Genomic DNA, 26,858 nt, shown 5'->3' on the forward strand with positions numbered 1-26,858 from the left:
AACTTCTAAAATGACATAATAAATTATTTAGAGAGTCACCTGAACTTTCATTATATATATACAACTATCAATAAAAGTATCAAATGACATACAACCGTTCTTAAATTTTGGATAAACAAGACTAACTTCAATGATGGAAAACTCACAAAGTAATTTTCCTTTATCTGAAAATATTAATTTATCCCATATTTATAACATATATATGTTTTAAAATAGAATTAGGCTGTACTTTACAATGTAAAACTTATGAAGATGCCATGAAAGTCACTTTGGGTTTATATAATTATTTCTTGAGAGAAAATAAGTCTTGGAAAATTTTGGCAAACCAGAAAAATGGAGGTTGCATAAGAAATCAATACCTTATAACTTTTTATTAATTTTTAAAATTGTAAGTACCTTTTCAGTATCATATACATACATACACACACATATTTCTCCAATAACTGATAATTTAGAGTGGAAAAAATATACCACTTTGGGGGTTTGCCTGGTGGCCCAGTGGTTAAGACTCCACGCTTCCACTCCAGGGATGCATGTCTGATACCTGATCAGGGAACTAAGGGTCCACATACCTCACAGAAAAACAAAAGATACCACTTTAAATTTTTTTCAAAAGAATAAGGATTAAAACTCGGAAATCAGGATCTCAAAATACCTAAAGAGTTGGGACGTATGACCAAAATTTCCACAGAGGGTAGCTGGACGTCAGAGCCAGATCCAAGCTGAAGAGATGATACTGACTGACAGACCATGTGTCCATTTTCACCCCCCTTACTTCCAACAACCAATTCATGGAGCACTGGTGGGTATGGGTGCTATCCTGGCAGAGCCTTATTTGCCAGTAAGACTATTAGATGGCAAGAAAAAAATTTCAACATAAGAAAACCTGAAATTGCCATAGTTAAGGTCCTTTAAAATAAAAAAAAATTGTTGTCTAGAGAACATAAGAAATAGAAGAAACAAGAAACAGTAGTAACAAATACCAGGAGTATAGAATAAATTCTATACTGATAGTTGGTAAAGAATCCACCTGCAAGGTAGGAAATCCCAGTTCGATTCCTGGGTTGGGAAGATCCACTGGAGAAGGGGTAGGCTACCCACTCCAGTATTCTTGGGCTTCCCTTGTGCTCAGCTGGTAAAGAATTTGCCTGCAATAAGGGAGACCTGGGTTCAATCCTGGGTTGGGAAGATCCCCTGGAAAAGGGAAAGGCTACCCACTCCAGTATTCTGACCTAGAGAATTCCATCAACTATATAGTCCATGGGGTCACAAAGAGTTGGACACAATTGAGTGAGTTTTACTTTCATAGAATAAATTCATCACAGGAATACTGCAGAAGCAACAGTTCTTTGCTGAGATTTGCTGAGATCTGTGATGAGGACTGCTTGACCTTTTTGTGATTTTATCTCTCTCTTACCTAGACGAACAGAAATAATGACATGCAAGAGGAAGTAGTATGCAGTGTCTCAGGTATTGACAGGCTGGGATAAATAGTAATTATAAGGAGTGCAGATTCAGATGGTTATTGCTAGGGACTACCCATGCATTTGAGAAAAACAATGGAAGGTTGGCATCAATTTATTACTGTTGTTTGCAGAACACTGCCCCATCCCGAAAGATTTCCACATCCTAATCCCCAGAAATTGACTATATTAGCTTGCATGGCAAAAAGGAATTAAGGTTACAGATGAAATTAGAGTTGCAATCAGCTACCTTAAAATACTAAGAACACCCTGGATTTTCAGGGTGCGTCCAAGGTAATCAGAGGTAGATGTGACTATGGAAAAAGGGCACAGAGAGACACCACACTGCTAGCTTTGCAGATGGAAAAATGGGCCATGGGTCGATATATGGGCAGCCTCCAGAAGCCGAGAATATCAAGGAAATGGATTCTCCATTTCCATTTCCTTGGAACCCCTTTATCTTTCCCTCAAATACTCAGTAGTCTCAGTAACATTTAAAAATACTCCATTGTCATGCACTGTATTTCTACATCTGACCAATTATATATTTGGTTTCCAAGAGAATTGTTCCAGACTAAATTGTGTCCACAAAATGCATATGTTAAAGCCCTAAACCTCTAATGTTACATTGCTTGGAGATTAGGCCTTTAAAAAAAGGTAATTAAAATTAAGTAAACTAAGTTTAAAAAAGGTAATTAAAATAAAATCAAATTTTTTAAAAAGGTCATTAAAAAAATTAAATCAGAAGGATGGGACTGTAAACCAAGAGGACTTTTGTCCTTGTAAGAAGAATAAGAAACACCAAGAAAACACCCACGCAGAGATTACAGAAATGCCAGAAACATAGCATATAATGGAAAAGTAGATCAAAAGACAGAGAGAATTTATTTCTTGTAAGGGGGATAGATGTGTGCTATCATAGTAGTTTCTTTTACTGAGCCCTGTGTTAGTTGACAAGAATGGCCATAAGAAAATACCACAGACTGGGGGGCTTAACCCACAAAAAGTTATTTTCTCTCAGTTATGGAGGCTGGAGATCCAAGTTCAAGGTGCTGGTAGGATTGTTTTCTCCAGAGGCCTCTCTCCTTAGCTTGCAGATGGCTACCTTCTTGCTGTGTCCATACGTGTGTGGGTGTGGTTTATTACATACACACAGCAGTCCTCTTGCTTTATTAGAGTCCCATCCTCTGATCTCATCTAACTTTAATTACCATTTTAAAGGCTTAATCTCCAAACAAAGTAACACTGGAGGTTTAGGGCTTTAACATATGAATTTTGTGGACACAATTTAGTCCCATAACAATTATCTTAGAAACCAAGAAATGTGTAATTGGTCAGATGTAAAAATACAGTACATGACAATGGAGTATTTTTAAATGTTACTGAGACTACTGGTTATTTGGAGGAAGGACAAAGGGGTTACATTATCTCTGGGTTCTCCAGAAAATGGGGCTTACCAGACCAAACACTATACTCTTATCATAGAGTGACTAAAAAAGAATATTTCTAAAAGGTTAAATGAGTGGGAAAGCTTGAGTGCACATACTGTTTAAAGCCAGACACATCACCAACTGCCTATGTCTGCACCAGGGGTCTTGACGTTGCTGTGGTCAGGACTGACAGTAGGAGATGTCGTTACAGAATTGGATTCCCTGACAGCAGTGGGAACGATAGGATCTCTAAATAACAGAGGCCAGATCGAAGTACTTAAGCATCAGTAGCAATGATGGCACAGTTAATCATAAAAAGCAGCAGAGTGGCAGCTAGGGTGAGGGATTCTCTAAAATGTCTATTATCTCAGCCCTAAACCAAGCTAGCAAATCACAAACAATATCGTCTATTGGGAGGAATGGATGATATAAATGCCACTCTTAAAACCTGAAATGAGGCATTATGTCCTAATTTGATTCACTAGTCTGGTCAACACAACAACCAAATGGATGATGGAAGATGAGAGTGGACTGCCAGATATTCAACCAAGTAGTAGCATCAATCTCAGTGTGTGGCTGGTTGCAGTATCTTCACTAGAGCAGATTGATACAACTTTAGGTCATGGTACTTGACAACTGATCTAGGAAACGCATTCCTGCCCATCTCTATCAAGAAGAAGAACCAGAAACACTTCTCACTCACATGGGGCAAACAGCAGTATGTATCTACCATCCTGACTCAAGACCATAGTAAGCTTTTCATCCTTTGCCATAATACAGTCCATAAGGATATGAACTTAATGGACATTATACAAAGTATTACCCTGGTCCATGTGCTCTGACCACCTCATGCGAAGAGTTGGCTCATTGGAAAAGACTCTGATGCTGGGAGGGATTGGGGGCAGGAGGAGAAGGGGATGACAGAGGATGAGATGGCTGGATGCCATCACAGACTCGATGGACATGAGTTTGAGTGAACTCTGGGAGTTGGTGATGGACAGGGAGGCCTGGCATGCTGCGATTCACGGGGTCGCAAAGAGTCGGACACGACTGAGCAACTGAACTGAACTGAACTGATTATATCAATAACATCCTACTGAGTGAGCCAGATAAGCAAAAATAGCAAGTATAATACTTCAAGAACTTAGTAAAACACATGTGCTCAGAGAATGCAAAATAAACACCTTAACAATGAAAGTTTTAGGGCTCTCATATCTGAGTAATAAGAGGACAACTCTGCATAAGGAAAGGACAAACAATTGTATCTCACATTATTCATCAATAAGAAAGAAGTAAAATCCCTATCGAGCCTCTTTCCATTCAGGAGGGAACATGTCTTACTCTAAGAACACTGCTCTCATCTACTTAACCATGTGTGACAGAAGGATGCTGGGTAGGAATGGGCCATAGGGAAGTCAAAGGCTTTGCAGAAAGTACAGGTTTTATGGAAGAAATCCTGATATTCCAGCAAAATGATTCCACAAAACTCCATGGTACTAGACAACTGCCGTGGGAGAAAATACCATATAGAATTTATGACAAACCCCAGTAAGAGAATTACAACACAGACACCTAAAGAGCCGTCTATGGGGTTGCACAGAGTCAGACACGACTGAAGCAACTTAGCAGCAGCAGCAGCAAACCATTTGCAGTAGAGAATTAAAAATAATTTGGAAACAGTGTATGATGTCCTGAGCCTCGTTTAGGCAGAGTGCCTGATCATAGGCTATTAAGAGACACTGTAGCCAAAAATGTCCATTACAAGCTGGATTCTGTCAGTCAAGCCATGCAAGATCAAGCAAGCCCAGAAATAATCCATTATTAGATAAAAATGGAATATCTAGGACTGAGCACAAGTAGAGAATGCATAAGTGAGCTACATGCAGAGGTGGTCCAGACCCCTACATCTACCTGAATAATGAACAGTGGCTCACTAATCGCAACTCACACCTGTCCCTTCTAACCACCAAGTCCAAAAATGGTGGTTAGATGGGTTGGCTTGATGTGATGTTGTTGTTTTTGTTTAATCATTAAATCATGTCCAACTTATGGACTTATAGCCCTCCAGTCTCCTCTGCACATGGGATTTCCCAGGCAAGAATACTGGAGTAGGTTGCTATCTCCTCCTTTAGGGGATCTCCCCACCACAGGGATCGAACCCAGGTCTCCTGCATTGGCAGGTGGATTCTGAGCCACCAGGGGACACTGGCTTGATATGTGGAACAAACTAAAAAGGCACTGCACCTGCCCTAAAGCCCCACTAGGGGGTGCCTTCAAAGTCAGTATGCCAAATTGCTTTAGTCCCCTGCGACTCTTTGTGACCCTATGGGATGTGACCCACCATGCTCCTCTGTCCATGGGATTCTCCAGGCTAGAATGCTGGAATGGGTTGCCATTCCCTTCTCCAAGGGATCTTCCTGACCTAGGGATCGAACCCCCAATCTCCTATGTCTCCTGCATTGGCAGACAGGTTCTTTACCACTAGCGCCACCTGGGAAGCCCGTTCAGAGTCAGCAGTGAGGAGAAATGTAACCATGGACACAACTTCAAGGATCACACACTGTGTGTGCAAAGAGAAGTTGCTGAGGTAAGAATATATATTTATCTACTTGTGTATTTATTGGCAGTGAATAGCTTGGCTGGTTGGTTGCCTGGAGACCTAGAGTGGGCATAAAGTAGACAGATCTTTGTCTACCATGTTACTGCCCTCAAAAGAGCATCCACCGTGAGTCATGTTGCAGACTGTACTCTCTAAAGAAGGCTGCAACAATTTCTCTAGTTGCACAATGTGCAATGTGAACTTCTTGCAAAGTGAACTTGGTACTATTCCCATCAACTAGGGAGGTCTATAGTCCCTGCCTGTCAACTTGGGTGGACATTAGTCTCTACTTCACACAAAAGCACATAGAATTGACGCACATAGTTTTCAAAGCAACATCCCAGAAGACCTCTCCTATTCTCCAGGCACACATGCTCTTAGCATCCAGCCACCACGCTGTGATGAAACCCAAACAATGGGAAAGCCCACATGGAGACACCACAGGTAGGCATTCCACCTGCCAACACACTGAGGTCCTAGCTCTCGGCCAGAATAAAGACACACCCCCAGACGATTCCAGTCCTGAGAGGTCAAGACACCCTCTGCCTTCAAATCTTAATAGGTAAGGTTACAGAAACTATGGGACAAGAATGAGGCACTCTGACTGTCCCTTGTATGAATTCCTAGCCCACAGAATCCATGAACATAATAAAGTGGCCGTTCTCAGTCGCTAAGTTTGGATAGCTTTTTACAGAGCAATCGTAATTAGAGTAAAGCAATTAACAGCCAAATAGACAGAATGACTTGATCAGTTGACATCAGTCAGCTTGCTGTCAGTCACCTCAGTGTTGTTCGAGAGGTGCAAGAAGAAAGCAGCCACAGTGAAAAGTATGGACACTATGAGCAGATTGAGCAGCACAGGCTCCCATTCATCACGCTTATCCAGCTATTGCTGTTGCTAAATGCCCATCCTACGCTGATATACACCATTCCTAAAGGAGACCAGCCAGCTGTTCAGTGGTAATTGACTACACTGGACTCCATTCAGACATGAAAGAACGGACACATATTCTGGGTATGCCTGGGTATGGGTTTGTATTACTGCCTACAGGGCCTTAGCAAGTACCTTAATCCAGGGGCTTACAGAATATGTTACCTACCCAAATAGGATCCCTCATAACCTTGCACTGAACACGGGGACCCACTGAAGAGTAAAAAAAAAGGAAAGGTACAGCAGTGAGTATATGATCATATAATCCACTGGTTATATCACACCATTGCCATTTAAAAGCTGTTGATCTGACAGAATGATGAAACAGTCTTTTGAAAGAGCAGCTGACAGAGAAACATGGGGATAATACCCTGAGTGGATCAGGCAACACACCCACAGGAGTAGTATAACCTTAAATTAATAACCATCGTATGGAGCTGTGGACTTTCCTGGTGACTAGACAGTAAAGAATTCACCTGCAGTGCAGAAGACCTAAGTTTGATCACCGGTCAGGAAGATCTCCTGGAGAAGGGAATAGTTACCCACTCCATTATTCTTGCCTGGAGAATCCCATGGACAGAGGAGCCAGGCAGGCTACAGTTCATGGGGTGGCAAAGAGTCAGACATGACTGAAGCGACTTAGCACACAATCATGTGGAGCTGTGTCCTTAGCAAGTAGAACACACAAGTCCAAGGGTCCAATTTACCTTCACTCCCAGTAATCCACTTGGGGTATCTGTGCTTCTACTCCCCATAAGTATAGACTCTAAGTGGCTAAGATGTCCTGGCTTCCAGAGGAGTAACAAAAACCTCCACAAAAGAACAAGGATCTCAAACTCCTGTGACAGTTGCCACCTAGCCACTGTGCATTCCCGTGCAAAAGATAAGCAGGCAAGAAAATTACCTTACCTTCCAGGCAAGGACAATTAACCCTGATTGTTAAGAGAAGGCAAATTTAAATTTAATATGAGGTTGGAAGAAGACAGCAGGAACCCAAGTGACCCACTTAAATATCTGTCGGTGCTCCCTCCTAATTCTGAAAGCAAATTGACAAATATAACAGCTGCGGAAGTAGCTTGAGAAGGACACAGTGACCAGGATCCCAAGCTCTTTGAGGTCACTTCTCTATCAGAGTTATTCACTGTGGGTAAGGGAGATCTAGAAAAGGTGGTTTAAAAAATAAGATATAATGAATATCAGAGATCAAGGATGACGATGGTTCTGAGATCAGGGGTAGCAGCAGGGACTGAAATTCATTCCACAGACTTTCTTCTTGTATGTATCACTGAGAAAAGAGGCCTGCTTCTAGAGGACTGGGTACAAGATGAGATGAACTTGCATAAACAAACAAATATGAACTCCCTAAGGGGATAAGTATAGAAGGTGTGATGCACTGTCCAGAACCCTTTCTGCATGAAGACACTCATTCCCCCAGGTCCCAAGAGTGTTACCTCCTAAGCTTTCACAGTTGAGTTCCTCCTAGGATTCACCTTCAATCCAAGGGAGCCACCTCATCCTGAGATATGTTATGTCTTCCCCAGGGGCAGTCCACACCCAGTGATTGGTTAAAAGGAGCGGGGGTGAAAAGGGGTTTTCGTCTATCTGGGACATCTCTGAAGTCTACTCCAACTTCACAGTATCCCATTCACTCAGTTGAGACTCTGCTGTAACTGAGTCACAGCTCAGCTTCTCTGTCTGCTGAATGCTAGCTCCCTCCCTCTCTTCCAGTGGTAGTTCCAAGAGAGCACTCCCCAGGAAGATCCTCTGAAGAAGGCATGGCAACCCACACCAGTATTCTTGCCTGGAAAATCCCATGGACAGAGGAGCCTGGTGGGCTACAGTCCACAGGGTCGCACAGGATCAGATAAAACTATGCAACTAATACTCCCCAGGAAACCACCTGCACGTTAATCTTCCTCTCAACCCCCGACAAGCAGACACCTTATCCTACCTTGATCCATTCTACTAATTCCCATGTTGCTGCTGCTGCTAAGTCGCTTCAGTCGTGTCTGACTCTGTGCGACCCCATAGACGGCAGCCCACCAGGCTCCGCCATCCCTGGGATTCACCAGGCAAGAACACTGGAGTGGGTTGCCATTTCCTTCTCCAATGCATGGAAGTGAAAAGTGAAGTCGCTCAGTCGTGTCCAACTCTTAGTGACCCCATGGACTGCAGCCTACCAGGCTCCTCCATCCATGGGATTTTCCAGGCAAGAGTACTGGAGTGGGTTGCTACTGCCTTCTCCAAATTCCCATGACGTAGGCCCATCTCCTTGTAATAGTGATCAAGTGATTCCAGCTGATTCTCCCTGTTTGGGGGCCAATATCATGATCAGACTAACTCACCTGTTGTTCCTCCACTTGCAACTTCAAATCCAATCCCCCTAGAGCAACACACAATACTATGTTGGAAGTTTGCTTTACCACTTTTCATCTTTTGCTTTATCAAACACTTCCCATTTGTACAAATGCTGAGTTTTCATTAATAATGATAAAACCTCTGGGATATCACAATAATTGTTGGGAGGATGACAGTTATGTACAATGAATGACAAACAGTCGATAGTTAAGCCACCAGAAAAAATTCTTAAGCAATTTTAAAATAATATTTAAAAATATATAGACTTTACTTTCTGACACAACTAAAGATATTTAAATACGATTTTCAAGTTTATAAGCTATTTCGTCCTTTGTTCTAAGAATATCTATTCCAGCTTTTTTAGACATTCAACTGAATTAATATTGTTAATACATATAATATTCAACTAAATGATAAGCCATAACATACAGATGCCCACAGAGGCTCCTCTGTCCATGTAATTCCCCAGGCAAGAATACTGGAGTGGGTAGCCTTTCCCTTCTCCAGGGATCTTCTCAACCCAGGGATCAAACCCAGGTCTCCAGCACTGCAGGCAGATTCTTTACCATCTGAGCCACCAGAGAAGCCCTTAATATATATAATATTCAATTAAATTATAAACCATAACATACAGACAAACTTAAATCTTTAGGTATATAATTTTATACCAAATCATTAAGACACTGTGCAACTTCATCCAAAACAGACCATTGCCTCCAAAGTATCATAAGACAGAAAAATAAGAAGAAAAGAAAGATGCAAAAACAGGGAGTACTATTTTTTGTAAGTACTCTGAAATACAGCATTAAATATGTGAAGCAGTAAAAACATACAATCTATGATTAAACTCTTTTGAACAATGATTTCATTCATCTTTCACTATATTCCTTTACAAAAGTTTGTGATTTAATTTGAGATTTTTAAATTTCAAAAGAAATGATGGCACACTCCATTTAACAACATTATCCAGTGTGCAGACAGTCACAGACCACTAGTTTCAAGTATCTGGCTCAAATATGAAGAAGCACTGTTCAGATAAAAATTCACAAAACCGATGTTTCTCCATATTCTTCAAATAAAGAGGTCTGACTTTAAAACGCAACAATCATAACACAGTTATACTAAAAATTAATGAATTCCCAATTGTGAACAGCGAGTGCATAATGAATTTCAGGGCACTTCTCTGGCAACCAGACCGAATTAAGAGTTAAAGTTCTAAAGCCTCAACTGCCTCTGAAAATTTGGGGGGTGGTGATCAGTTAAAGAAAACATCAGCTGTTTAGAAATGCATGGCACTACAGCTGAATATAATACCTTTCCTGTTCTCTCTTAAAATGGTTTCCTATCGAAGCAGTTTCTGTATCAATCACACAATAGCCAGAATGGTACAGGGTTATACTATATGACACAATAACCACATTCAAAAAGCATAGAAAAAAAATCACTTTTATAGTAGCAAATGCTGTAGCTAAAAGCCTAAAACAAATCACTAAACTGCACTAATTTGTAAGCTTTGAGGTTTGAGGAACTCCCTGGCAGCTAAGAGAAGGGCAGAGCTTGCAATCAACTGTCCTCTGGAGCACAACAAGATTTTCAAGAAAAGAAACCCGTTGATATAGTCTGTTCAATTAACTTTGCAAAAAAATGCCCAAGCAATACCCGGAGGGAATTCAAGGCAAAAATCAGGCCAAATATCACATTTAACTCTCAATCTTACCAAGGCCAGTGACTGTTAATCAGCCTGGGGGGAAGTAAGTAAGTAAGTACTACACTTGACAGTGGTTGTTTTTTTTATAAGCATTACGCTTCCTATTTTACATGGACGAATATAACTACTTCTGCAGAATATCTAGTAGAGCCATGTCTTCATTTTTACAGGTCACTAATTATGAATGTGCTTAAAATATCCTACCACTCCAAAAATAAATTATAGTAGAGAGAGCCCTCAGTATGGGCATTTTGATTCTAAAAAAAAAATGAAATTATAAATCATATCTTCCTTTTCCAAGTAAGAAAATTGTGATGTGAAGTGCTGACATGAGCTACCTATATATATATTTCTTGGCCAAAAAGCTAGAATTTATACCCAATCTGCATTTCAAATATAGAGTGTTTGAAATGTCTCATAAATGGCACAAGATGATTCAGGTAACTTGTATGATTCTGTCATAGTAGGTCTACACACACATATGTGAATATAATTTGATAATACATATAAGGATATATACAAATATTTATTTTGATATCCACTTCATATTTGATTTCAAATTGAGCCACTAGTAACTATATGGTAGTTAGTTAAAACTTTATCAGTTTCAGATTTCTCATCTACCTCATTCAAAGATTATAGAGTATGGCATAATATATATAAAACTCCTAGTAGAAGGTGTGGCATATAGGAGGCACTTGTAAAATGCAGTTATTCTATGAAAAAATTATGATATCCAATATTTGATTATTTTTCAATGATAGATGGAAAAAGAAGATAGATAATCCAAGTAAATTAAACTTGGTTTGAAAATATATTTTAGAATCCACACTTGAAGACAGATCTGTCTGTTGCTCTAAAATCCCATTTTGGAAAAGAGGAAAGACCAGTATAAAGACCTGGCTACCAAAGCAGGAGGGATGGTCTTCTGGGTATGCAAGTGACTGGACTTCAAGTTTATACATCACTATACTGCCGGTTAAATAAACTTCACATGTATTGCTCTTATACAGCTAAGAAACATTTCTTTTCTGTCAATTGCAAAAATACAGAAGAAAAAAAGTAATGGGAGTTTCTGGAGGTAATGTGGCAAATTGGAAATAGTACAAACAGGAATTATCACAAAAGATATTTAAAAACAAAATGAATGTTAGAAGAGATCCTGCACTCAACACTAAATCAGAGTCAGCTTTGGAAGGGAAGCAAGAAAGACATCCAGTCCCTCAAGCTCAGCCTAAAGTTTAGTCACTGCTCCATAAGACACACTCAGAAAACAGAGACACATACACTCCCACACTCACATAGAGAGTTAGCGTATATGAGTACATAGTCTACAGTATATACATATATACTCTACAAACAAATATAGGTGTTGTTTGTGTGTAGGTAGAAAGATGAATATCTTCTTTACACTTTCTCTGAAGCTGGAGAGGTGATTAAATGTAAAGGTTTCAAAGTATTTACTTCTTTGCATAAGTAAGCTTAGAAAGTTAAGATAATAACCAGTGAGTTTTCAATGATGACGGAAAATTAAAAACTTAAATGCTTTTTGAAATATCAAGCAAAATCACATCATTATAATTGAGTTCAACAGTAAATCATGAAATCACAGGAGCAGGAAGAAGGCCATTTTGAATCCAGCTGCTGTGACTGGAGGGATGCTTGTTGGTGCGACACAGGAAATCATCAGAGGATAAATAGCCTCTGAGTGAAAAGCCTGCAGCCCACTGGGAGTTATTCTTCTCTTGGGTAAAAAGGGGTAAGTTTCTAAATCCCAAACTTTACAGTGATTCTGTCATTATATCATTGCAATATAGCAGGGAATGGTCAAAATGGAATAGAGCTGTGCCTCCTTAGGAAATTATACAAATCTACATACGACTAAGAACAAAATTAGCCCCAAATTGAGGTTTGATTAATTATGGACTAAAACAGAGAACTTTAATATTAATACAGCAGCTCTGAACTAAAAAAAAAAAAGGCACAGGTAATATAGTCCAGTGTGAAACATGAAATAAATAAAAATATAAGTGAATACAAGAATATAAGTGGTGTTGGAGAAGACTCTTGAGAGTCCCTTGGACTGCAAGGAGATCCAACCAGTCCATCCTAAAGGAGATCAGCCCTGGGTGTTCACTGGAAGGACTGATGCTGAAGCTGAAACTCCAATACTTTGGCCACCTGATGAGAAGAGCTAACTCATTTGAAAAGACCCTGATGCTGGGAAAGATTGAGGGCAGGAAGAGAAGGGGACGCCAGAGGATGAGATGGTTGGATGGCATCACCGACTCGATGGACATGGGTTTGAGTGAACTCAGGGAGTTGGTGATGGACAGGGAGGCCTGGCGTGCTGCGATTCATGGGGTCACAAAGAGTTGAACACAACTGAGTGACTGAACTGAACTGAACTGACAAGAATAAGAGAAGAATCACAGCAATGGTGAAGAATAAGCCATGAAAAAGAAGAAACAAGTTCAGAACCAGGATAAAAACCATAACTATACAACTTCTTTATAATAACATCACTAATTCTGATATATACCAAGATAAGACTGACAACTACAGAACTATACATCTACTAAACCTGTGTGTGTCACAGAGTCTACCTGTGTGTATATGCTTAAGTGACATGCCTAGCAAAGCTCGTATTGTTCGTTCCATATAATGGGCAAAATTACTTTCAACTAATAATTTTGTTGTCTGTTTAAAGTCTTAAGTAAAGATGACCTTTTGGTTTGGTTACAGTACCTTACCAACATTCCCAGCCATTACAGAGCTAATAATCTGACACTTAGAAAACTAGTCTGAAGAATTTCTCCAATGCACTTAATTATGTGAATGGGTATTACCGAGTTGAATTATCTTTCACCCTTGAAAAGTAGAAAATAGTGTTTACCAAGGATAACTTAAATCCATTCTATATAAAAATGCATTTTTTAATAGTGTATAAGGTCCCAGGCTTATCATTTAATTCTACAGATACTTTTTTCTTTTTTAATAACTATGTGACTTGATGGGAAACAGCAATTTTAGTCACTCACTTTTGGGTCAGTTCAGTTGCTCAGTCATGTCCAACTCTTTGCAACCCCATGGACTGCAGCACGCCAGGCCTTCCTATCTATCACCAACTCCCACAGCTTACTCAAATGCATGTTTATTGAGTCAATGATGCCATCCAACCATCTCATCCTCTCTCATCCCCTTCTCCTCGCACTTTCAATCATTCCCAGCATCAGGGTCTTTTCAAATGAGTTAGTTCTTCGCATCAGGTATCCAAAGTATTGGAGTTTCAGCTTCAGCATCAGTCCTTCCAATGAATATTCAGGACTGATTTCCTTTAGGATGGACTGGTTTGATCTCCTTGCAGTCCAAGGGACTCTCAAGAGTCTTCTCCAACACCACAGTTCAAAAGCATCAATTCTTCAGCACTCAGCTTTCTTTATAGTCCAACTTTCACCTCCATACATGACTACTGGAAAAACAAAAGCTTTGACTAGATGGACCTTTGTTAGCAAAATAATATCTCTGCTTTTTAATATTCTGCATAGGTTGGTCATAGCTTTTCTTCCAAGGAGAAAGTGTCTTTTAATTTCATGGCTGCAGTCACCATCTGCAGTGCTTTTGGAGCCCCCCAAAATAAAATATGTCACTATTTCCATTGTTTCCCCATTTATTTGCCATTAAGTGATGGGACCAGATGCCATGATCTTAGTTTTCGGAATGTTGAGTTTTAAGCGAACATTTTCACTCTCCCCTTTCACCTTCATCAAGTGGCTCTTTAGTTCTTCGCTTTTTGTCATAAGGGTGTCATCGGCATATCTGAGGTTATTAATATTTCTCCTGGCAATCTCGATTCCAGCATGTGCTTCATCCAGTTCAGCAGTTTTTTGATGTACTCTGCATATAAGTTAATTAAACAGGGTGACAACATACAGCCTTGACATACTCCTTTTCCGATTTGAAACCAGTTTGTTGTTCTATGTCCAGTTCTAACTGTTGCTTCTTGACCTGCATACAGATTTCTCAGGAGGCAGGTCAGGTGGTCTGGTATTTCCATCTCTTGAACAATTTTCCACAGTTTGTTGTTATCCACACAGTCAAAGGTTTTGGAATAGTCAATAAAGCAGAAGTAGATATTTTTCTGGAACTCTCTGGCTTTTTTGATGATCCAACAGATATTGGCAATTTGTTCTTTGGTTCTTCTGCCTTTTCTAAACCCAGCTTGAACATCTGGAAGTTCACGGTTCACGTACTGTTGAAGCCTGGCTTGGAGAATTTTGAGCATTACTTTGCTAGCCTGTGAGATGAGTGCAACTGTGCAAATATACAATAAATCTGTGATAGTTTCATTTAATGATTTATTCTCACTTTATCTGGTTTTATTTTTAAATTATCAATTACTTGTATGCTTACAAATAAATCCCTATTTTTCCCATTTGGATGTATCATTTTTATAGTGCTATTTTTCATTTAGCCTCAAAATGGCATGATATTGAGACTATTCTTGCTCTTTGATACAAAAGGGATATTTATACACATATTTGAACACATATAAATATACTCATTATGATAAGGTCGGGGTGACATTAATAGTCTCTGGAGCTCATAAATGAGGAGGGATACCAGCTCTCCACCCTGACCCCCACCCCCACCATTAAAGAGCAAAAGGACAAACTCCAAGGTTATGTGAATTCAGAGGATAACAGCCAAAGGAGCAACACCAAACACAGAGGTATACAAGATAGAGTATCAAATGGCATTCTTGTGCACATATGAATATTACATGTACTATTTAAAATATACCATCTGATTTACTTTCTGTTTGACAAATGAGAATTTTTTCCAGATTATAATTTCTTGCTCTCTATTACTTCCTGCCCCCTTACTCTGTTCTGAGAACCAAATGGCACTCCTACTAGAGTCCAATTGTTGCACCCCTGAGTGTGCTTTTCTAAGACAGAGGACAGTCGCTATGTACTCTCCCTCTCCTCCAGATATAAAATGCAACCATACTTTATTTTTGCTGTCATTTACATTTTTTCTTATGTAACAGTCCACTTTCCTAAAAGTTTATTAGATACAGAAACTGAGGGGTAGAAAGATTAAGAAAAAAAATTTTTTTTGCCTGTGGTCATGCAGTAGAGCAGCAGGTGAATGAAAAGAAAGCCCAAGTTCACCAAGAGTTTTCAACCACATCATCCTTCTCTGAATGAGAATTTTTAAAAATAATAATAATAAAAGCACATATCTCTCTTTTCTTAAGGGCAATGAATTCATCTCAGTGGCTGTACATTTGTAAAGAACATGATGTTTTAAGTCATTTCGGACTCACAGTTCACTACTTCTTAGTAGACAGTCTAAAAAAGCTTTGGTAAGTCTTTGACTTTAACTCCAAAAGGATCCCCTATGTAAGTTCAAAGCTTCCCAAGACTGCCTCGAATTGGGGAGGGCTCAGTATCCTACAGGAACTTAAGAGATAACTGTCTTATCTTCTGATGAGCAGGTTAGGTGGCTTCACATTGAACAGACACAAATCTAGGAATCTGGTGGACACAAATACCTGAACAAGTTTCAGGGTATTATCCAGTAAAATTTATTTCACAGATTTACAAGCTTTGGGAAGGGAGAGTTACCAAAGGTTAAAGGATGGACACATTTTTCTAGTTGGAGTAAACTTTGGAGAAACTGCTTAGGCTTAATACTAGACAAGTGCTGGAAAAGACTCTTGAGAGTCCCCTGGACTGCAAGGAGATTAATTCAGTCAATCCTAAAGGAAATCAACCGTGAATATTCATCGGAAGGACTGATGCTGAAGCTGAAGCTCCAATACTTTGGCCACCTGATGCAAAAAGCCAACTCATTGGAAAAGACCTGACTCATTGGAAAAGACCCTGAAGCTGGGAAAGATTGAAGGCAAAAGGAGAAGAAGGCGGTAGAGGATGAGATGATTAGGTAGCAATACCAGTGCAACAGACATGAATTTGAGCAAACTCCGAGAGACAGTGGAGAACAGAGGAGCCTGGCATGCCAGGAGGAAAGCCCCACATACAGTCTATGCAGTCACAAAGAGTCAGAAGCGATTTAACTACTGAGCAACAACAACAAGTTGCAGGGTTATTTTTCTCTCTGCCCCCTGTTCCTATAGCTGGAATCCATGTTGTAGCATTGCCCTTTCCTTCCTTTTTACCTATGTACCACCAACCTACTTGAAAGATTCAAATTATGACGTACCAGTTTTTTCAAGTTTCCTTGAAAAGCTATCAGTGCTTTCTCCTATCCTGGCACAAATGTTTGTGTATTTCTCAGTCTTGATTGTTTTTCCACTTGGCTTTATCTTCTCAATTAACTTGCAAACTCGGAGTTCATGGGGGCCTCCAACTCTTCGGTAATAAGTGGACCTGAGGTTTGGCCTGGATTCAATTCACAGCTCCGCAGAAATAACAGAGAGAATGTCCCAGTGTTTAATCTCTGTCTATCTCTCCTTGCTGCTGCTGCTAAGTCACTTCAGTCGTGTCCGACTCTGTGTGACCCCATAGACGGCAGCTCACCAGGCTCCCCCATCCCTGGGATTCTCCAGGCAAGAACACTGGAGTGGGTTGCCATTTCCTTCTCCAATGCATGAAAGTGAAAAGTGAAAGTGAAGTCGCTCAGTCGTGTCCAACTCCCAGCGACCCCCTGGACTGCAGCCCACCAGGCTCCTCTGTCCATGGGATTTTCCAGGCAGGAGTACTGGAGTGGGGTGCCATTTCCTTCTCCACTATCTCTCCTTATGTGCAATCAATTAGCAGGTAGCATACTCTGGTCCACTGGGACTATAGGCCCTATTTAAGAATTCTCCATTTTTCCCATTCAGGAGAACAGAAAAATCGCCCTAAAGACCCCTTTATGTCAAATGGTAGCCATTTTTTTCTTCCTCTGTTTGACATGCATGAATAAAGTTCTATTTAGTTAAAAAAAATTTTTTTTTGCTGTTTTTGCTGCCACTTAAAGGGCAGATACACTTTTCCGATACTGTTTTCAGGCCAGCATCTGATTTCCTGCTCACCTCTTTGAGATGTCAGTGCCCTTTATACTGTCCTTTAGTACTGTGGGAGGCCTAGCTATGAACCAACCCTTCCTCTCTCAGATATATATATGTATTTCCCTTTCCACAGAGTAACTCCATTATTTTTTTATCCCTCCCACTCTCATTACAACAAAACAGGACAAGAAATATGCTGCTTGCAGATATGGTAGCATGTCACATATCTGACCCCATCTGCTAACCACATAATAGTCCTTGGTACAGTTTTGTCGGGGAACAGTAAGAAACTGATGTCTCCTATCGTTATGCAAAGTCGTAGTGGTAACTTACTAAAAGAAAGAGTAAGTTACATCATCATTTCCAATACCTTTACTCCTACCATAATATGTCTTTAACTGATAAATTTACGGTAAATGTGTAACAGCCAAAGAAAAAAAAATGTTCCTAATATTTGAAATCCTTTTCTGTGATTTTCTGTGAACTCCTGGGAATGTATGATCTGGATTATGAAATGGAAATCATCTTTCTTCCTGAATTAATCAATTACATCAACAGGGAAGAAAATAAAATGTTTTAAAACAAAGATTAGAAATGGTATCTTGGAAATAGTATCTTGGAAGAGTAGTAAGAAAACCAATATAAAAAAGCTTAACTGGGATCAGTTCAAGGTGGTATAGTTAAGAACAAAAATGGAATTGTACTGGCATAAAATGGGAAATTACTAAGTGCGTACCCCAATTAAGAAGATGAGGAATTTTAGCAAGATGGCAAAAAGGATCATTCCAGGGAATAAGTCTGGACTGTGGAAAAAGAGTTGTGAAATTTCTTTCTGTAAAGAAAAGTCACAAAGAACATAGGACCACTGTCTGAGTAGCATAATACAAAGCTATTGTGTCATAAATTAGTGAGATGATTTAATGCCATCATAAAGTCTCTTCTTACTTGCAACTTTATGGTTTTACAGAACCAAAAGTTTATTAATTGGATTTGAAAATAAAAATAGGATACAGTGCTGTATGAATGAAATCATTTATTCAGTCTGCTCTAAGTAATATATTTACATTGACAGTCACTGAAGCAAAGAAATGAAATTTCATTTTGAGGGACTATTCAGTTAACGGCAATTACAGTGAAGCTAAAAACGTTCACCCTATTCATACTTGAAATGCATTCAGTATAATACTTTGCTTGTCCTTCCAAAAAGCCAAAAAGGAAAGTAAGATCTTCCCCAATTCAACTGGGAGCTGATAGCACATTCCTTTGGTTCACTGCAGCTGCCAAGAGCTCAGTTCCAGGACTAGGAGGGTATAACTGGCTCTTTGCCTTAGATTTTGTTGATTGCAAGCCTTGAGCCTATCTCTTCCAAGACTCTTCCCAAAGCATGAGAACCAAGCCTGAGAACATGAATGATGAATTATCTGTATAGATGGAAAGCAACCCAAGATCATGGTTCCTAACACTATCTTAAGACATAAACTGAACCCATAGGCTAATGCAATTAGCTGCATCCCCATGAGTCTTACCCTAGTCACATTAAAACAGTACATTTAGGAATACAGAACACATTTTTTCCTGAAGAATTTGCTCATACCCCATTTCTCAAAATCAGTTCAAGGTAGTTTGCCTTACAAAACAAAAACGAAAAGAATTTTACAATATCAGTAAGAAGAGTTGGTACCAGAGGCAATAAAATTAAGCAAAGATGATGAAGAAAAATGCATTCCTTGAATTTCTTTTATGACATCTATTCAGCAGCATTGCTTCACCCCTAAATTTTTAACCTCTGATTCCTAATTGTCAGGACCCTGGCATCCTCACTGATTTGTTCACTAGAAAATGATTTCTTAGGCTTGATGTGCAACCTGGTCAATCTAAAATACTTAATAAATCACTTAGAGGCTTCCCGGGGACAAACAGGACATGAGTAATTAATACTGTATAAAATAATCTGCTCATCTGGCATGTGAATTTTCAGTAACATAAACAGTAAGGACAACTTTGAATGGACAAAAATCATCTGGAGATACAAAGGACAGCCTACTTTTTCTTGTGATGGTGACCAAAGTGGTGATGATTAAGGATGTGCTGTGTGTGTGTGTGTGTGTGTGTGTGTGTGTGTGTGTTCTCAGGTGTACATACGGATAGTGGAGTGAGAAGTGGGAAGAGAAAAGGTTAAAGCTAACTGTAAACGAAAGAGCTTCAGATTTACTTTTTAAACAACATTCAGTAAAGTCCATCCTCCCTCCTCCCATAGACTGACACCCTAAATATGTGTTTGATCAAAAAGCGGTACCTGATCACAAGGTTTCTCCAAACTCAAATGGGCTAAAAATCACAATTCATTGCACCTTGGGATAATCTTGCCGTGAGGATGGCAATATTCTGGGACCAGATGTAATGGTCAACTGACCTTCCAGAGCACTTTTATCCCTTTGGGTCAAGCTGTACATTTAGATTCAACCCACTGACAGCCTTCCAGATCCTTCTTCTCTACCTTATCCTTTGGTTCTCAATTCCACCAATCTTTTCTGTCGGCTACTGCCTGAGGTGTCATTCTTAAAATTTGTGAGAATAATTGATATTACTTGAATTGAGAGCATACAGCTTGCTAATTTGTCATATACATGTTGATAAATTTATTCTATTTACTGTTTCTAGCACATCCTGCAAGCTATTTATGGGCAGTACATTAACTATATTAGGACACCAAGTCATCAGTCGATTTGGCTCCCCTTAAAAACTATTCAAAGACATTCACTTGGTTTTTCAATTGCAGTGGGGATTTGTTCTGCACTAATGCAGTTATAAGGCTTCTCTGATGGCTAAGTAAAGAATCTGTGGAGATACGGGCTTGATCTCTGGGTCAGGAAGATCCCCTGGAGAAGGAAATGGCAACCCATTCCAGTATTCTTGCCTGTGAAATCCCATGTACAGAGGAGCCCAATGGGCAACAGTCCATGGGGTTGCAAACAGTCAGACATGACTGCGTGTGACTAAAAAACAACAGTGATTATAACAGCAATTATAATTTTTTATTAACCTCCTTGGAAATTATAATAGGTCACAGGTAAAAAATATAGTATTTTTTTTTCCTTTTTAAAGAAGACAATTGTGAAGTTTACAAGAGATATGCCTCTCAAAATTATGTAATTATCAACAGGTTCTCTAAGAAACAAGTAAAACATCCACAGAATAATTTACAAAGAAAGCTTTAAAAACTAGGAAAATACTTTGGATCACTCTGCTCTAAGTATTGCACTAGTATACACTTAACTGGGGTTTACGTTTTGACCCTGAATGCTATGTTTACTAGTTTTCCTAAGCTTAATGCAATGGGTTTAATGCAACAAAATTCACAATGTCAAAAATGGGTACCAGTTCACAGTTCTTTAATGACTTTTTAGTTTCAGTGATGTTTAATATAGTAAAAAGAATATTAAAATAAAACTTTACAATTCCAAGATTATTTTACTAAAAAGGTTTGACTACAAATAACTTTTTTAAATTCAAGATGGGACAATATATAATTAAGGAAACTGATTCTGAAGACTGCACAAATATAGATATCTACAGGGAAAAATATCATTTCGAAAATTGCTTTTTAATAACATCAGAATCATTGGTGAATGGTAGACAGGCAGATATAAATCAAAGGATAATCTTCCTTTCCCATATGCCACATATCCACAAATCTCAGCTACAATGAAGTAAGTCTGCTAAGCAATATTCCCAGATAAATGACGATAAGTTCCTAGTTCCATAGCAGAAACTTTTATACTTAAGTAGTTCACAAAGGACCAAACAGATCAAGCACAACAGGAAGACAATTAGAGTTAACTCGAGACAGTATAAACTATGCATTAAAACAAATATTCCCAATTACTTTAAAAAAATCTGAATTTCATGCTCAGAATTTTCCAGGCGAGCAGTAGAAGAGTGAGGGACTGACCAGCTATTTCAAAGAAGAAAAGTCACAGTGATGTATTTTTAAATCTTGTAATTAATTTTAGACCGCAATGAAATGATTTTGCCTAAACTACCTATAAAATAATTTTATTTCCTCTTGATCCTAGCTACTAGAAGACAAAATTAAGAAGTAATCCTTTGTGTATACCATGGATGGTTTTAGATCTGCAAATACAGGTAAATAAAGGGATACAGGGGCATAGACTTTTATGCTAGCAAAGTTCCTACCGAGTCTTTGATGTGTCTGTTTATAATTGTCGTGCTTTTTTAAATTAAATTATTTTCAAGACTCCTTATGTAAAATGTTCAAAACACACTTCTTATAATCTTACACTTAACTCTTATTATCTATGTCTATTTTACAGCTGATCAATGTTTTAAGCCTAAATAAAAATAAAATCTTCTCTTCCCCATAAATGCTTTCACAAATGAAAATAAAGCTACTTCAGGTTAAGAAAGGTCATGGTTTACAAAGTCAAAGCAATGGAATTTGCAGTTTTATCAGTGGTTCTCAGACTTTAGCTTATATTATAATCATCACCTGAGGTGAAAAACCCAGAATGTGGGTCCCACACTCAGAATTTCTGATTTAGAAAGCCTGGGAGGGGTTCGAGAATTTGCATTCCTAACAAGTTCCCAGGGGACACTGATGCTAAAGGTTAGGGGTACCCACTTTGAGAATCTAACTTCTGTGACACAAAAGACAGATTTGAAAAATAATAGATAAATATAGTTTTCACCTATCTAATAGCTATGACATTTATAACGACTAGAGATGCTGCCTAATTTTCACACAAAGCCAATTCTATTCCTAGCTAAGTGACTAATAACCACACCAACAGTAAAAAAAGAAGAAGACCACCACCTTCATAACTAAGATCAGCTCAGTAGCAGAAATGCTTCCCCCCTTAATGTCAATCAGCTTGAGCACAGGATCATTTTGATGCAATTGTTCTAGGTCCTAGATCTTATGCTTTGCCACTACCCAAAATGAACTTGCCAGAGCAAATAATCTAAATGGCAAAAAGTGACAGAAAAATGGAACACTGCCTCTCTAATCCAGACAGTTCCAAAACATCCCTTACCCCCCACCCAACTGTCTCACTTCTCATTATCTCCTACACACACACACACCCCCCCCCCCCCAAAAAAAAAAAAGACCCCTCTGTTTATTTGGGTTAATATGAACCAATGGGAGAGAAATAAAGACTTGGATAAGCAGAATTCAGACTCTCTCAGACTAGGGAACAGCTTCCTGAGAAGATTCTATCGTTTATCTGCAACGTTGGTCCGCCCTTAGAATCCCAGCCACTCTCAGATGCCAGACATCAGTGTCCAGCAAAAGTCAAAAGAGCTCTAAATGAATTCCTGCTAGTCAAGGCCCCACCTCCTGCCATCAGCCAAGCGGGTAAGATCTCCGGAGAGTCTCGGCAACTCTCTCCTACATGCAACACCACCACCAGCACCACCACCAAGAAAGCTCTCAATTTCATTCTGGAAAGAGGGAGTGCGGAGAGAGGAGATAATCAGATGCTTAGAGCTGGCAGAGAGTGAGGATCTCCTGACTAGAGCCAAGGAGGGAGGCAGGAAGACAGGCAAGGGGAGTGGCCGCAGAAGCTCAGCACAGACCAGTGCTCTCCGCTCCAGACCCTCTCCCTCCACCCCCAGCACGGCTTAGCCCTGGACCAGACACAGCGGAGAGAGTTAAGGCTCGGTCGGATTTCGCGGCTCAGTTCGCAAACAGCTGCCCACTGCGCACTCTAGGCTCCCAGAGTTCGAGGACTCAAGGTCCCCTGGCATCTGCGCCCACTCCAAAGTCACTTCTAAGGTCCGCGCTTCCACAGACACTCATGCCCTTTACCCCCGGGCAGCTTCTGTGGTGCTGGGGTCTCGGCCCTAGGGAAATGGAAATCACAGGCCGGGGGTCGGGGTTGAGGGCGGGGAGGTGTGTTGATGTGCAAATTTCATTTTTTCTGGATGTCGGCCATAGCCTAGATGCTTTGGGGGAGTCTCGGCCTACTGTCCCCTCAAGGGCTGTTCTCCTAACCTTCCCACCATACCTCGAAAATACAAAAGTTATTTTTCCTTTGTGTCACCGCCTGCTTGTCCCAGGAGAAGACGTACCTTTCAGTTCAGCCAAAGCCTGAGGGTGTGTGTGTGTGTATCTTTCAATCTCGAAAGCCAAGGGTGCCAACTGCTGACAGGCAAAGGAACCTGGATTTGCTCTTGAGGACTTAAAAACATCCGAGTTAACAAGCCTGCCCTTCTCTCGATCCTAGCCCGACCAGCCCTGGGTTTTCCAGAGAACTGAGATTGTGTTCCAGTTGCAATGAGCTTGCGTCCTGCCCCGGAGCCGAGACGCGCGGACTTGGCTGTCCGTTCATTCATGCATTTGCTCATCCATTCACATAAACATGTTCCTTAATTGCGTCTGGCACCGAGAATCTTGACTTCTATTTTCCCCTCCCAAGTCAGTGCTCATGGCAACGGCTGGTGCAGGATGTAACTCGACTGTCAACCCACTTCCTGAGCCGGAAAATCAAGTCAAGGAGACATTCCACTCCCCCCTCTCCCCTCAAAGAAGGAAAAGGTGGGAAGGAGAAAGCTGGGGGAGGAGGATGGAGGGCAGAGAGCAATGGGAAGCTCACTAGGGTCACATTCGAAGCTTCCCTTCGGAGGAAACGGCGACATCGACGCCAAAGCCTGCAAGGAGCCCAATCATCATTAAACCCAAGACTGCTAGAGCTCCGGTCCCCAGAGGGGATAAATCAAGTGCAAAGTCACTCATTCGCATGAGTGCGGGGCTGCCGGCTCGACCCAACACTGAACCCGAACCGAGGCGCTGGGAGAGCGGCTCGCAGCCCAATCCGCAGCGCGCTCGCTGCCTCCTTATCGCTCCCAATAACGTGACGAAGTGTAAATCAAAAGCCACGCCGGGAGGGGCCCCGGAACGGCGCGAGTCGTGCATTTTCGCTCACCAGCCTATCTTACCTAAGAATCACAAGGTCACGACAGCGTCGCGATTCCACTCACCGTACACTCCTTGGCCAGAGATTCCCTCCAGGAGGACTGTCAGCAGCCACACGAGACCGTACACTAAATCCATCTTCACGTGAACATGAACATATCCAGCCCGGGGGGGACGCAGCGGGACCCTCTGGAGGCCGGCGGCTAGCCGGGCGCGCTCCGCTAGCGCCTCAGCCGAGACGAGGTGCCTGGGAATCGCTCGCGGAAGAGAGAAGCGCCGTGCGTCCGTCCTTTCCCCGCGGCGGCCGAAAGCGGAGCGCAGGAGCCCCGCACACCCCACACTCATGCACGCACACACACACACAGACACACACACTCACACAACACAATACCCTGACACAGACTTCCACGCACGCCTCACTCACACCGGGCGCCTGGGAAAATCGCAGACTCCGGGGAGGAGCAGGGGGCGTGCTGGGAAGCGGAGCCGCGAGGCGAAGGGTTCTTCAGGGCAGCCGGCTCGAGTCTCCGCAGCGGCGGCGGCGGCGGCGCGCTGGGCCAGCGGCGGGTGCGGGCGAGGGGCCGGGTGTGCCGAGCGGTGCGAGCCTGGCGCGGGCAGCCAGGGAGCAGGAAGTGGCCTCTGACTCGGGGCACCGAGCAGGGGCTTCCTCGCTTGGGTTCGCCTTTACAAAGTAACTCGCGAAGGTTCCCGGAGGAGCGTCAAGCGGCGGCAGCGGCCCGCCGGTCCGCAGTCCGGAGCCCCCAGCCCTGCTGTCTTGCCTTCCCCCATTCCATCAGTTGCCATTGCAACGCCAATCCTGTTACACGATACAGGCTCGCATCGCCGAGCAGGGAGAGGAGGAAGAGAAGGAGGAGGAAGAGGAGGAGTGGGACTAGGGGTTCGGGGGTGGGGAGAAAGGGAAGGGAGGAGGGGGAAGAAGGAGGAGAGGGACCGGCAGGGCGCAGAGTGTGCGTCTGGAGCTCTCTCGGGCACCAGCCTCAGCTGCCGCCGCTGCCACCGCCGCCACTGTTCTCCAAAATAGCCTTGAGCGCCCCGCCAGCGAAGAGGGGGTCTCAGGCCCGCCGCACCAATTCCGGGAGCCGAAAGCAGTCCAGGCACCGCCACTTGCAAGAGAGGGAGAAAGCCAAGAAGAGACCGGATCGCACACACGTCTACGCGTGCCCACCGGCTCCGCGCGCGTCCTCTTCGCTTCCGCGCTGCCCCCGCCAGGTGGAGGGATGGGGGCGGTCGGGACAGGCGGGAGTTTAGAGGAGGGAGCCGCAGAAGGGGTTCCCCGCCTGAGCTAACGTAGTGCTGGCATCCGGAGGTGAACGCGAGAGCAGCTGCCTGAGGAGGACCCCGGCTGCGTGGCCGCCGCTTGGGCCCCAGCTGCGGCGGAGGTGTCCGGGCTGGGCGGCGGAGCGCCGAAGGTTCGACGCCGGCCGGAATCCCTGGGTGTGCGCGGGGGAGCGCGCCGCGGAGGCGGAAAGGAGACGGAGGAGGAGGGCGAAGCCGAGAGCGGGCTGCTGAGCTGCCAGGCTGCCGGAGAGGAGGGCTGTGTGTGGTCACGTTGTGCGCTACGTGCTGAGAGCGCGAGCTGCTAGCCGCAGCCGGGCGACGTCAAAGCCGGGTGCGCGGCTCGGTCGCTTTCCTCCGCGCCTCCTCTGCCTCCTCTGCTCCTCCTCAGCTCTGCTTTCCTGTGTCAGCCCAGGAGCTCATCAGTATGGACAGCGCCGAGAGGCTCCGCGAGCCCGGCGGCATCCGGCCTCCAGCCTTCCCCGTGAGCCCCTCGCCCCCACCTCCCGGACCTGCGCGGCCGCGGAAGCCAGTTATCATTGCTGATTCCGCTGTTGGCGTCTGCACGCCGAAAGGCCGGCTACCACCTTAGACCCCGGGTAACTACAGGACACACCGTCCCCTCCCCGCCGCCCAAGGTTTCCCAGGATCCGTTCTGCTTGACTAGAGGGCAAAACAGGCCACCACGCTTGGGAACGGCACCGTTTCTTCCCTATATCTGTTCTTTTAAAGAGAAATATGGCCATCACAGCAATGAAGGCTCTTAGGGAAAAACACCTTAGAGTTCAGAGATTAGTATGTTTAATATGCAATGTCGCCTACGAAAGTTAACCGCTTTGAAAAGATCTTTTCTCTGAAAGACGGAGTCTCTCATTGGGGCAGAGCTAGCCCTGATGTTGGAGGAGCTTAAGAAATTCATAGTTACAAAAGGCTCAGGAAATGCAAAGCACCTGTATTTACACTGGAACCAGTGTAGAAATAGTTCACCTAAAATTAATAGGCGAAAACTGGGAATATAAGTAGTGGTTTGTGATTTCTGTAGCCACAATAATTAGTGCTTCCTGTGCGCAGTCCACTTTGTCGAATATATTCTTCACTTTTCAAACAACATATGG

General features: G+C 42.2%; 1 protein-coding gene across 1 annotated transcript in view; it reads right to left on the minus strand.

The window, feature by feature from the left end:
- Positions 1-26,043, minus strand: part of MDGA2 (MAM domain containing glycosylphosphatidylinositol anchor 2) — a 917,184-nt gene extending 891,141 nt beyond the window's left edge. The window contains exon 1 of the mRNA XM_070797384.1: positions 24,513-26,043. Coding sequence (XP_070653485.1) covers positions 24,513-24,792 — 280 coding nt within the window. The 5' untranslated portion in view covers positions 24,793-26,043. The remainder of the gene's footprint in view (positions 1-24,512) is intronic.
- Between the last annotated feature and the right edge of the window lie 815 nt (positions 26,044-26,858).

Source organism: Bos indicus, chromosome 10 (genome assembly GCF_029378745.1).
Source record: "Bos indicus isolate NIAB-ARS_2022 breed Sahiwal x Tharparkar chromosome 10, NIAB-ARS_B.indTharparkar_mat_pri_1.0, whole genome shotgun sequence".
Lineage (NCBI taxonomy): Eukaryota > Metazoa > Chordata > Mammalia > Artiodactyla > Bovidae > Bos > Bos indicus.